Source organism: Phascolarctos cinereus, unplaced genomic scaffold (genome assembly GCF_003287225.1).
Source record: "Phascolarctos cinereus isolate Bilbo 61053 unplaced genomic scaffold, phaCin_HiC Scaffold_4;HRSCAF=312, whole genome shotgun sequence".
Lineage (NCBI taxonomy): Eukaryota > Metazoa > Chordata > Mammalia > Diprotodontia > Phascolarctidae > Phascolarctos > Phascolarctos cinereus.
In genome coordinates, this window is record NW_027555847.1 from 676,446,247 (window position 1) to 676,460,041 (window position 13,795).

At 44.1% G+C, this 13,795-nt stretch overlaps 1 protein-coding gene across 2 annotated transcripts in view; it reads left to right on the top strand.

Moving 5' to 3' along the window:
* The first annotated feature begins 1,921 nt into the window (after nucleotides 1-1,921).
* REXO1 (RNA exonuclease 1 homolog) overlaps nucleotides 1,922-13,795 on the top strand; it is a 112,997-nt gene continuing 101,123 nt past the window's right edge. The window contains exon 1 of one of the 2 annotated variants that reach the window (XM_021008828.2): nucleotides 1,922-2,315. In XM_021008828.2, the coding sequence (XP_020864487.1) occupies nucleotides 2,114-2,315 (202 nt within the window). In that variant the 5' untranslated portion in view covers nucleotides 1,922-2,113. The remainder of the gene's footprint in view (nucleotides 2,316-13,795) is intronic. The other variant, XM_078154129.1, reaches the window with a different exon arrangement.

Sequence of the window (13,795 nt, forward strand, 5' to 3'; positions counted from 1 at the left end):
AAGGTAGGAGGGGGCAGGTTGTGAAAAGCTGTAAATGCCCAACAGACAGCTTTAATAGCTGATCTTGGAGGTTCTAGAGTATGTTGAGTGTGGGGGGAGAACAGGGGGTGGGGGTGATGCGGTCACTTTGGTGGCTCAGTAAAAATAGATTGGATGGGGGGAGGCTTGAGGCCCGGTGACACATTAGGAGGCCATTGCAATAATCCAGGTGCAAGCTGATGAGGGCCTGGGTTAGGGCGATTGCCAGGGCATGGAGGGAGGGGGGCATTGGGAGACACGTAGAGAAGAGCAGAGGATAAAACCAAAGTTTTGAACCTGAGTTACTTCGAAGTAACAAGGATGGGGAGAGGGTTGGATTGTTTGCAGCTTGAAAGAGACAAGGTGTAGTGACGGGGAAAGGTCTGGAGGGGAAGGAAGCAGGACTTTGCTCTCACTCTACCTTCTCAAAGAAGCCAGCCTCCCGGGAGCCTCCCCATCCCGGCTGGGAAGGGCACCACAATATAGATGAGAGGGTTATTTAACCTGGTTACAGGGACCTGGGGAAGATTAAGTCTAATCTGGATAGGGCTGGATGAATGAATGAATGGACGAATTAAAAAAAAGCAACAACAAACATTTATTGAGGGCTTGCTCTGTGCAAAGCACACGGGGCATATAAATAAAAAGAGAGAGGGGGGACCTACTTTCAAGAACCTTACATTCTAATAGGGGATGTCAGGACACATTGGGGAGTGGTGGTTGGGAAAGGGTGCTTTGTTTGGGGGAGTCACTGGGGTGACATCTGGGTTCAAAGCCTGCCTAAAATGCTAACTGTGCAACCCTGGGGAAATAAGTCATTTAATGTCTCTGTGCTGTACCTCAGGGCAGCTAGGTGGCGCAGTGGATAGAACATCAGGCCTGGAGCCAGGAAGACCAGCCTCAGACACTTCCTAGCTGTGTGACCCTGGGCAAGTCACTTCACCTTGTCTGCCTCAGTTTCCTCATCTGCAAAATGAGCTGGAGAGGGAAATGGCCAACCACACCAGTACCTCTGCCAAGAAAACCCCAAATGGGATCACGAAAAGTCAGACATGACTGAACAACAACAATACTGTATCTCAGTTTATCATCTGTAAAATAAAGGGGTTAGACTCAATGGCCTTCAAGGTCTATTCTAGCTCTAACCTTATAATCCTATGAAAAAGGGGGCCAGTTTGCACAGTCACTCATGGACGGTAGGAGCTTAATAAATATTTACTGAATGGAGCAGGGATCTCCAGCACAGAGCAAAATGAAGGAATTCTTTTGAGCCAATCCCAAGGAGATTGCTGTGTGACCTTGGGCAAATGCCTTCCCCTCTCTGGGCCTTGGTTTCCTCATCTGTTAAAATAAGGTTATTGCACTGGATTGCCTTTAAGGTGCCTTCCAGCTCTGAGTTTATCACGGAAGAGTGGTGGTGGTGGGGGAGGGGAAGGGACTTTACTGTGCCCATTTTGCAGAGAAGGCTATTGAGGGCCAGCTGACACTAGAAGTCTGGTGTCCTGGCTTCCAGCCCACAGATTCCTCGGAATCTGCAGGTCCCAAAGTTCATACTCTCTCGTGGCCCCTCTTCTGCCACGAAGCAGTGCCCCCTCTAACCGCACTCCGAGGGCCTGGCAGCTTTACATCTAGGGACTGCGATTGCCGCCCCGCCCCCGCAGCCTCTGAATTGCCCGGGGCCCATTACTGCCACAAGCCAGAGGGGGGCGTTCGGGGGACACTTAAATAAATACTAATTGTGCAACGGAGAGAGAGGGATCCTGGGGAGAGGGCGCGCGGCGTGTTCCGCGGAAGAAACCCCGCCCCGCCCCCTGGAGCGGCGGGTGCCAGACTTTTTGCTCAGGCGCGCCTCAGGGCAGCCCCACCGCGTCCTGCGTCCTCTAGGGGCCCTTCGCAGAGGGCGGGGACGGGGGGGGGGACGGGCCTCGCGCGGCAAGATGGCAGCCGCGGCTGAGGAGGCTGAGGCGGCGGCGCGGCCTGCGGGGCCCCGGAGCCCCGAGAGGGACCTGTAAGAAGGGCCGGCGGCTCCGGCAGCTCCGGGCCCCGGCCCGGGCTGTGAGGACGGCGGTGGCGGTTGCGGCGGGGCCCCGGGACGATGCTGCGCTCCACCGGCTTTTTCCGGGCCATCGACTGTCCCTACTGGGCCGGGGCCGGCTCCGGGGCGTCCTGCTGCCGGAGGCCCTACTGCCACTTCCGGCACCGCGGCTCTGAGCGCGGCCCGGCCCGGGGCGAGGCGTCCGCAGCAGCCGCTAACGGCCCCGGCCCCGGCGGGGGGGGCGCGGCCCGGAGTGCGGGAGGTAAGGCCCGGGCCGGTCCGACCCCTTCCCTCTGCTCTCTCCCGGTGTCAAAGACTTCCCCTCTCCCTTCCGCGACCCTCTGTGTTTTGTCTCTCCTCCCCCATCTCTGTAACAGGTTCTCCCCTTTTTTATTCCATTCCCGTGTCAGGTCCCCTCCCTCTTTGCCCTCTTTCAGCCCCCCGCCCCATCCCTATGTCGGGTGCTCTCTCTCCGTCCCTGTGACAGCTCCTCTCATCCCCGGATCAGGTCCTTTCCATGTGACAGCCCTCCCATCCCTGTATCGGGTCCCCTCCCTCCATCCCTGTGACAATCCCCCCCATCCCTTTGCAGGACTTTTCCCTCTGTCCCCCTTGTGACAGCACCCTGCCGCCGCTCCCCGTATCACGCTCCCTCCCTCTTCTCCCTCCGTCCCTGTGACAGCCACCCTGTCCATCTCAGTATCAGGTCCTCTCCTCTTCGTCCCTGTGTCAGGCCCCTCCCCCTCTTTCCTCTCTTCGTAATCCATGTTTCAGGCCTCTTCCACCGATATGCCACATTTCATTTTCTTTTTCCTGTTAGCTCCTTGTCTCTTCTCCATCTTTTTGCAGGCTTTCCTCTTCTGCCTCTCTCTAGTCAGGTTTCTTTTTCTTCACTACCATCCCTGGGAGAAGGCCCGGTATCCTTAACATATTTATTGGCAATTATTTATTGTTGTACCCAACCCAGTGCTAGGGGTATGTGGGGCTTAGGAAGGGTCTTTGCTTTCAGGTAGCTTACAGTTTGAAGAAAGGCAGTTAACATCTGTTAATTAATTTAGCATTTTATTGTGCTCCACTAACAGAAGGATAGACTTCGGAGAAGGGGAGAGCCATGTACCTAGAGTAATCAGGGGAAGTTTCATAGAGGATGTAGGATTTGAACTAGGTCTTGGGGTGGATTTGTTTTGCTAGAGGAAAAGGACTGAGGGGGTTGGAATATTTGGGGAAGATGAGGACCTCCCAGAATGGGAAAGAATATGAACAAAGTCCCAGATATGGTGGGATCATAAAAATCTTAGATTCAGAGCCAGAAGGAACCTTAGAAGTCACTTATACCAAAAAACTTATTTATAGATGGGGAAACTGAGACTTGGAGGGGTTAAATAACTTGGGCAGGGTCACACAGCTAAGTAAATAGCAGAGTTAAGATTTGAACCTAGGTCCTTTGATTCTAAATCCAGCATGCCTTCCATGGACCACAAGGGACAAACATTACTTTTAAGGGACTGTTTCATCATCTCATGAGTGACAGATTCACCCTTCTCCTACCCCCTCAGTACCAGCTGCATCTAATCATTCTGGGCCCTCATTTACAAGAGACCAGGTCCATCACTTTCACCTTTTCCCATTTTAGCCTCTTATTTATCTTTACTTTTCATGAATCCTCACATCCATAGAAAAGAAATATCTTTTGACCTATATTGAAAATTGCATTGAGCTTCACTTTTACTTTTAAAGACTACATAATTCCGTTTCCTCCCCATCACACCTTTGCATGACAGTTCTTGGTTCTTTGGTGAGATAGCTCTTACTACTTTGGTACCACTTCCATCTGTTTTAATTCTTGGTCTTCCTCCTCACCATGACAAAGGACCACCTTTCTTTGTTAATAGTTCTCCAAGGGAATGAGTTGTTACCTCTCCACCAGAGGGCCTCCTGTCTTATATAAGGCAAGGCAAACTACTCCTCCCTATCTTTCCCCCTTTTCATCTAGTAGTCATCATGCTTGTGACTTTTTTTTTTTACAGTAGCTCTGGCGTGAGTTGGAGATGGAAATGGAAAATGATCCCTCTTTTTGTCCTTGACTATTAATTCTGTAACTTGTACAGTAGCACTTAAAGGCAAACTCATTTATTTGTCTAAGTCTATTTTGGGAAAGGTGGGGTCTTATACAGAGAGAGAATAGACCCTATGGACAGAACTAGGAGCGATGGAGGAAAGTTTATAGGGAGGCAGATTCCAGCCTAATTTAAGGGAACACAACAGTGAGAGCCTTCTAACAGTGAAATGGGTTACCTGGGGTAGTAAATTTCTCCTTCCTGGAAGAATTTGAGCTGAAGCTGAATGGTCACTTATTAAAGATTATGTAGAAAGGATTCATATTTTAGGTAGGGATTGGGCTAGATGCTCTCAAGTCCCTTTCAGTGCTATAAATAAATCCTAGAAGCATGTAATTTTAAACTATGCAGAACCTACTGATAGTGAATACTGTGTTTAGGTGCCACTGTATGGTTTGCTGTATGAATGTTTAACCCCCTGGCATGTAGTCAGTTAATTCTGTTGTTGACAAAGATAATTTGGTATCAGAGCAACTGGAAATAGATGTATTTGTACCAGTGAGTTCAATTTGAGCTCAATTTGATACCAGTCACTTAGGTGGGAACATTCTGAGAAGTGGATTGTAACCCTTCATTGATGGTAGGGGTCAGGATGACTGTCAAAAGTGATATTCCCATGGTTTTTTGCATCTTTTTTTCTCTAGGTGCAGGCTGCACAGACAGGAGAAAACATGCTATTTGATCAAAAAGAACATGGGCTTAGTAGTTGAATTAGTAACATTTCAGAATTAAGTGTGAAGATTTGGTTTGGCCATGTATATGCAACTGAGACTAGCACTAATTGAGATTAAGTAATACTTTGTTCTTTTAGGTTATAGTTATTTGAATATGTGCCCTTCCCTTCTCAAGCTATAGGCTCCCTAAGGGTGGATAGGAAGTCTTAAATATCTATCCTGGCCCTGCCTCTTCCCCTCCCTCCCACCCAACATACTAGGTACTTAATATAAGTTCAATTAAATCAGCTGTCATTGTTGAAATTATCTCTGGTATAGGCCTTGTGCTGTGGGCATGATTGATCCTGATTTCTGAAAGGCTTTGCCAGTAGAACACAACTTTGGGCTGCTTTTTAACCAAGCTGGAAGTTTAGAATATGGTCCAGTATTAGATAGTGTGTCTGTTGCCTACATTTAGGGAAGCTGATCACTAGAGTGGGACCGAGCCACCCTGGGATGGCGGGGAGGAGAGTTCAGGGTAGACCAGGTGCCTTTGATAGCCTGTGCCATGTGGCTAGGATGACTGCACGTTCTGCTCTGAGAAGTAACGTATGGCATGCCCAGTGTTGTAAGGATTCATATGCTTTCCTCACTACAGCCCTGTGAAGGTAGGACTACAAATAGTGTTTTCTTCATTTTGTAGAAGGAATATAAGACTCAATTAAATTGACCTGTTCAGGGTCACACATCAGATAAATGTTTAATAAATGTTTGTAATAACCACCTCACAAGAGTCTACGGGTACTAAATATCATTGCATGGGGTTTGTGACCTAAACTCTGATAGTAAATGTGGGTAAACAATTAACAGTTCTAGGCACTGTGCTCAGCTTTGGGATTACTAAGACAAGTGTGAAGCAGCTCCTGCTCTTGAGGAACTTATGATCTAGCCACAGAATACATTTGCATCTATGGGTAAATATACAAAATTTACACAAGGCCATTTTTTTTTGAAGAATAGTACTGGGTGGAATCAGGAAAGCTTTCACGTAAAAAGGTGGTGCTTGAGTGAGCTACGCCTTGAAAGAAGCTAAGGATTTTCAGGTGAGGAGGGAGTACCTTCCAGGCATGAGGGGACAGCTTGGGTGAAGGCATGGAGGGGGGAGACAGAAGCTGTGGGTGAAGAAAGGCAAGAAGACCAGGGTGTGTAAAGGGGAGTAACTTAGAATGCCACCTCTAGAAAAAAGTAGTCTGGGACTGGGAAAGGTTTTAAATACCAAATAGAACAGTTTGTATTTGATCGAAGAATCAGTAAGGGAGCCTTTGGAGTTTGTGGAGGGAAAACGACAATCATATCTGTACTTTAGGAAAATCACTTTGGTAGTTGTATAAAGGTTGGCTTAGAGTGAGGAAAGACTTAAGGCTGGAAAACTAATTAGGAGATTGGTAGTACAGGTGAGAAGTGATGAGGGCCTCACCTGGGGTCTTGGTTGTGTAAGAGGAAAGAGGCTAAGGTAAGCAGATGGTACAATTAAGACTAGCTGGATCACAAAGGTATCTCAAGTCTTCCTTGGTGAAATATGGCTGACAGCGAATGTGGATATGTAGAATATGCAATATGTAGGTTCAATCATAAGCAAATATCTGCTGTTTTCTCTTGGCCTTCCAGCTGCATGATAAGGATCATTGTAGGGCAGCACAGTGCCTTTGGAGTCAGAGAACCTGGGTTGGAATTTTGCATCTACTGCCTGTGCCCTTGGGCAACTCACTTAATCTCTTAGGCCTCAGTTTCCTCATGTCACTCCTCTAGGTCTCTGTTTAAAATGACAGCATTGAACAACAGGCACTTAAAGGACCTCTAACTCCTTTAAATAGCTTCTGAGGGTCTGAAAGGAGTACTGCTACTTCTAATGTGTTACATTTTATTCTTTAACAATAAAGAAATATTAAAGTATTACAAAATCTGAAGCTGCATGTTCATGTTTCTTTGGAAATTAGATGTCTAATTTCAGGGCAGAGGTTAGTGACCAAGGATTCTATGACATTTGACCTGTATTTAAAATAATAAATCCTGAAAAATACATATGTACATATATGTGGGCTGTTGAGCAGGCAGTTTATGGATAAACTACTTTTGTTGTAGATTAGAAGGATCTTAGAAGACAGATGTTTTTATATTTAAATACATTTAAAAATTGAGCCTATGAAGAAGGGAAAGGGAATGAATGTCTTAGTCACCGTTATAAATATTTATGTACTTCGTGCAAGGCCCTTTACTCAGTGGTGGGGGAGGTCTGAATAAGTTTCACACGTGACTCGGGTTTGCTCTTAAGAACCTTATTCTTTGGTTGGGGAGACAACAGGGAAGAAGATTTCAGTTTAACAAAAGGAAGAACTTGATAACAATTAGCACTGTGTAGTAGTGGAGTGAGATGCCTCCATAAAACCAGATGCGTTCAAGGTGTGAGGCTCTGTGACTATTTGAGGGCTAATTGTTGAGGGTCAGTCTTCAGGTAAGGATTTGGCTAGACACCTCTCTGGGTCTCAGGTACTTCTGCTTAAAACAATAGGGATTGGACTAGATAATTTTTAAGGTCTAGCTGTGACATTCTATAGAATCCATTGTCTTCTTTTTGGCATCACTACCTTGCAATCCTTCTGTCCAGCAAAGTGAAGGAGGGTGAGTATCCAATCAGTGGAAAATAGCTTTTTTCTCATAAGAAACTTTTCTGCACTGCTTTAAGACTAGGGGCAGGGTTTGGGGAGCATTTAGCAGCAATAGCTGGGCTGCCCATTAGTGATGTGAATAGTTTAAGAACACATTGCTTTACTGAAATTGTGGCATGTAGTTGTGAGGTTTTCACTTTTCTTCATAGACCAACAAAAACATAGTTTCCTGAGATTTAGTACTTTCTAATTGAAGATGAATTGTGAGTCTTCTCAAAGTAATTAGACTAGTATCATTAAAGGGTAAAAGCCTCAAAGGAAACATGCCACAGACTGGAACTTAGGACATTTGAGGATTTTAGAAATGGGTTACTGATTATACCTTGAGTAATAGTTTAAGTTGGGAATCTTTATCTGATTCCTGGTGCTACCTGTATTCCCTTTGTTCTCTTTCCTAGTGTGCTGGGCTGGGGGTGGGGTCCTGGAAGTCAGGAAGAGCTAAGAGAGCAGCCTGGGATTAGGCTGTGGTGGCTTCTAGTAGCAATAAGTGATTGAGGGGACTCTCTAGGAAATAGAGGAGCCTTTACCATAGCTTGTAAACTTACTTCCCCCAAATCTGCATAGCTAAATTAATCCTTTGTAGAAACTGACATATTATTTGTCCTTCTCCAGCACATGCAGGATGCCCTTGGCTGCTTCAACCATGCCATTCGGAAAGGCTTGGGAATTCTTACACTGAAGATCAGTAAAATAAAAAAAAAATCAATTTCACATGTAATGCTGCTGAAAGATGACCTTCAGGTGAACGGTTCTTCACTCTCTGATGTGTCTTCTGGTCACCACAGATTTGTTTGCTAATAGGAGTTGAAATTCTCAAGAGCTGAATCTCTAAGAGGCCCTGACTCTGCATCAGTATGTACAACCATCATTCACCTTACAACTCACAGAAACAATATCTCATTCAGTTTAATTGTCACACATCTTGAATTTTTCCAGAAAGTCTAGAAATACATATATTTCAGTTGAATTGGCTGTTAAAATGTCCTTCAGTTAGGGGCAGAGAAAACTGGACTACAAATCAGGAAACCTGGTCTCTACTCCTGGCTTTGCCATATAATAGCTGTATGTCAGGGGACAAGTAGCTTTTCCTACTCTGGGCTTCAGTTCTTGATCCTGTCATGTGGGAGTGGGGGCTAGATTATCTTCTAAGATACATTCCAGCTCTAATATTCCATGGTTCATGATAGCCATTTATCTTGGATGGTTTTAGTTTAGGCCATTATGGAGATAAGGAGCTGGACTTGAGAGATTTAAAAATAGTGAGAGTTCTACAAGTGGAAAGAATAGCCTGGTTAAAAAACAAACAGACAATTTGGAGTCAGTTGATCTATGTTTGAATCAGTTTCATACACGCTACCTGTATAATGTAGAGGAAATTATTTCTCTTTAGGCTTCAGTTTCCTCATCTCCAAAATGAGGGGGTTGGACTAGATGAATTCTAAGGTCCCTTCTAGATATGATGCTATAAGCATAGATACAGTCTAATCCAGTCATCACTCAGAACATGAATCATTTCTACAAAGCCTCCCTGACAGGTGGCTGTCTAACTTCTGTGTTAGCACCTCTCAGCCTACTCCACTGTTGGATAGCTCTGAGGATTAGACATTTCCTAAATTGAACTGAAATCTGGCTTGCTATAATTGCCCCCAGTGGTTTTAGTTATACCCTCTGGTGCCAGGCAAAAGAAAAATACATTTAATCCCTTTTCTGTGTGATAATGCTTCAGATTTTTTACATGGACTCTAGCAATCATGTTCCCATTAGCTCTTTTCTAACAGAAATTGTTTATATCTTCATAGTGTTTCACATATTTCACAATGCTTTTCCACACATTGAATTATTTGAAAATCATTAAATACTTGAAACTAAAAACTGCTGGGGTTAGTATATATTTCATTCAGTAAACATATACTGAGCAATACTTTTGTGCTAGGGAAGATCCTAACCCAGAGGATATCAGAGCTGGAACGGACCTTAGAGATTATTCTAACCCCCTCATTTTTTGAAAAGTAATGTTCAATGAGGGGGAGTGATCTTGTCCCAGGTCATATGATGACTAGTGGCAGAGCTGGAACTGTGCCTAGGCCACCGGACTCTCAGTCAAGTGTCCTTTCCACTTCCACTGCACTGCCTTCTTGATGTTCTTCTAGGGAGAAGAGATTGTGTGAAGTCATATTGAGCCATTGTTTTATCTGCTTACTCTTACTCCTGAGAAGTGACATTTTATTTAGCTTATCAACATTGAACCTGAAAACTATTTCCTTAAGAAGCCTAATTTGCTTAGTCCCAAGTACTCTCTTTCCATAGATAGGAAGCTTTTAGAATCATAGACTCACAGAACTGGAGGGTCCTTAGAAGTCATCTAGTCCAACCCCTTGCCTGATGGATGAATCCCCTCTACAACATCTCTGCTCTGCTTATGGTCATCCATTTCTACTTGAACACTTCTACCAGTGAGAGGCTTTTGTCACAGCACCCAGCACACAATGTTAAGTAATAAAAATCAATGATTTCGATCTTGGCTTCTGGGCTTTTTTTTAGGGGAGTGGGGAAGCATTAACAAACCAGAACTGTTCATCTGAACATGGTGCTGCCTGTTCTTTTTAAACTATTGGCTTGCTAGGTTTAAGACAGGACCACCTAAGGTCCTGGGGAGGGGTAGAAAAGGGGGTGCCAGAGTTGGCTGCAAAAAGATCTGGCCCTGAACTTGGCTGAGTGATCGTGGGCAAGTGCTTCCCTTCTCTAAGCCTCAGTGTCTTCTGTGAAAATGAGGATAACCTAGATGACTGTGTGGTGCATTGAAAAGGGTATTGAACTGAAGAGTCAGGAGAGAGCTAGGTTGGAATCTCATTCATGGCCCTGAGCAAGTCTCTCATCTCACTTTTCTGAGCCTCAATTCCTTCATCTGTAAAATAGGGACACTGCTGGCACTGAGCAGTAGCTGTCTCAAAGGGTTGTGAGGAAAGCACTTTGCAAACTTTGAAATGCCTTCTAAGTGCCTGATACTTAGGTAGAAGGATGTGCACCTTGAGAGCAGCACAGAGCACAGGACTTGTCTTCGGTGTTCTGAGTTCCTGTCCCATTTTGGTACTGGAGTGGCAGGAGTGGAGGGGCAACTTATTTTTATCTTTTGAGCCTTGTCCTTTTTGGTAATATGGAGCTAATAGTATTTGCCATGTGCATCTCTCAGAGAAGAAAGAAAAGAGCTTTAAAAGGTGCTAGGCCTCCCTCCGGTCCAAATCATGGACTCAGAAGAACACCTGTGAAAAAAGACTTTTTCCTGTGATTTCTCTGGAAAAGCTGCTTCTCTTAGTATTTTGTAAATGTGAAGTCATAACCATGCAGGCATTGGCAACTAGAGAGAGAAAACGGACCCTTGTTTACCAAGAGGTTTACTGCATACTCACCTGGAAAAGTAGAAGAGAGTAGGGTTAATACTATAAATTTTTACAGTGCTTTATAGTTTTTGAAGCCTTTTTACCCAGGATAATTGGATCGTATGATTGACAGCCCAAAGAGACCTTAGAAATGTCTAATCCAGTTCTCTGATTTTATTCCAGGGTAACTCCAGGCTTTTTACCCTTAGGTCAAGTCACTTGCTAGTAGTCACATGGCGAATAAGTGGCAGAGCAAGCCAAATGTGATGTTCTGGGCATTCTTTTCACCTTTCCAGAGTGCCTCATGAATTCTCATTTGAGGCTCCTAACTCCTCTGAAAGGGTCTTACAAAGTGCTTAACTAGTATCTCATTTGATCCTCACAACAACCCAGTGAGGCAGATCCTATTATCATCCCTATTTTACGGTTGGAACTGAGGCCAGTGAAGGTTAGGTGACTTGCTCAAGGTCAAGGCTAGAAAGTGAAGCCAGATCTGAAGTGCAGTCTTCCTGATTCCAGGCCCAGAGCTCTTATCTACTGCACAACCATAGCTGCCTCTGTGTCACAGTACCTGGTACTCTGTTTAAAGCAAAGACTAAAGTGTTCTTCTGTTTTCCATCTTTTGTCAGAAAAGATAGGAATAGGAGTTGAGAATAGAGCAGGTGACCCAAGAAGCTGATTTTTACATTTGAGATTGCAAAGCAAAGTTCCATTTAATCCTAAAACCTTGAATTCCCTTGAGCTTTTGAAGCCTTTGAACACTGTTGAACTTGTGCAGTTGTCTCCCTAACTAGACTGTAAGCTCAGTGGGGGTCTGGGGAGGAGGAATGGGGGTGAGTGGGCCCCATGCTTGATGTCTCTTTGTATCTTTCTAAGTAGTCCCAGTAGAGTTTTGCACATGATGGGTAACTAAGTGTATTTGTCTAGTATCTCATCAGACTAAAGTCTGTGAAGGTAGAGACTTATCTAAACTTATTTTATTTCCCCCTTACAGTGCTAGTTGATTAGTTGAAATACTCCTGTGAAACTAGCAGAGCAGGGATGATTATTTCATAGGCCCATTGAGGAAAGCGATTGACTTAAGATTACACAATAAATGGTAGAGATGATGATGGTAGATCACAGCTTTTCTCACTACAACTTTAGTTATCTTCTCACTGAACCATATGTTATGTGTGGTATCCTTCACTTAGGAGCCTGTGGACATGAGTTCTAGCCCCACTAAATCTGTGTGTTTGTGAACACAGCCCTTCTGGCCTTCAGTTTCCTCATCTGAAGATGGTGCTAATAATAGCTATTTCCATTGTAAAGGATGTTAAGGTGATAAAATATGGTGGTAATTTTATAAATGGAATACATTGTCACATGGCACTGTCCTTGCTCAACAGGGTTAGCCATTTAATAGGTACTTACTAAATATTTGTTAAATTAGTATTTAAAGATGCTGGAGTGTTGCTTTTTTTTTTTTAAACTCTAGGAGGTAATGATGTTACCTCTAAATAAAACTACAGAATGTTAGAACCTAGAATATTGACTATCAGGCCAGAAGGGTCATTTGAAAGATGAGGACACTGCCCAGAGAGGGAGAGGAGGCCCAAAGTTACTTGTTTATTTATTGGCAGATTTAGGACTAAGAGTCTTTTAACTCACAAACACCAGTCACCTTTGTACTATAAACCACACTTCCAACTCCATGACCAGTTCCTTATTACTAACAACACATGTTTAATAATACCTAAAAACTGGTAACCATTATTAAGCATGACACATGCATTCTGCTGCATATGACACAAATGAGATCTTGAGAATTATTAACATTGGTCCAGTAGCACATCTGAAAATAGGCTTATGGCTCTAAAAACAAGGTGCCAATCTGTTGACTTCCTCTTTCCTGGTATCTGCCTTGCCTCCTTTTGTTTATAAGTGGTTGTAGTATTACCAGTGGCTAACTTGTGGAGTACTAATGTGTTCTATGACAATTTTAGCATATGGATGATTTTGCTTTATCATGGAGAGCTGAACTAGGACCACTGGATAGAAGTTACAGGAAACAGATTTCAGCTAATTATAAGGAAAACCTTAACAATTAGCATCGTCAGTGTAATCAGCTGTCATTGGAGACCTTTAAACAGGGGCCAGATGAACATTTCTCAGAAATATTGTAGAATGGATTAATGAGTTGGACGAGATGCCCCCGAGGTACCTTTTAGCTCCAGGTTTTTTTGTTTTGTACCAAGAAGGTAATAAGCATCTTCAAGATTGAGACTGATTTTCCCATTTGTATATCTCTATTAACAGTGCCCTTACAGACTGATTATGTTTGCTGAGTGGGGTTCATACTGCATTTTGAATTCAATGGGCTTTTGTGGGCTGACCTGACAACTGAACTGCCATTTACAAAACTTTATTCTGTGGGAAAATGTGTTCCGTTATAAAACTGCTAATTTAAAGCTGGACTTACTGTTGGGACCTAGCCTGTTGCTAAGCTGAGGACCGCCTGTAATAGTGATGGATTTACAGTGACGGCCAGTTTCCCTGGTGCCCAGGTCTGGAGTCAGGGTGCAGTATCTGGGACTGATTTGTGGGAAGCAAAGCAGCTCACTGTTAAGGTGTCTTACTTTTGAGTCAGTTAGCCCAGGTACAAGTGCTGTTTGGCATTAATCTATCTGTTAAAGACTGAAAAAAGGAAAAGTCTATTTTTTGTTCATAATCTGCGAGTGTCGGCTGGAAGGGATCTTAGTGATCATCTAGTCTACTCTCATTTTATAGCCAGTGCAGCTGAGTTCCATAGTCGATCCCTGACTCACTTAAGGTCACACAGTGGCAAACCCAGGTCTCCTGATTCCTTGGCTTGACTCCTTTCCATTGT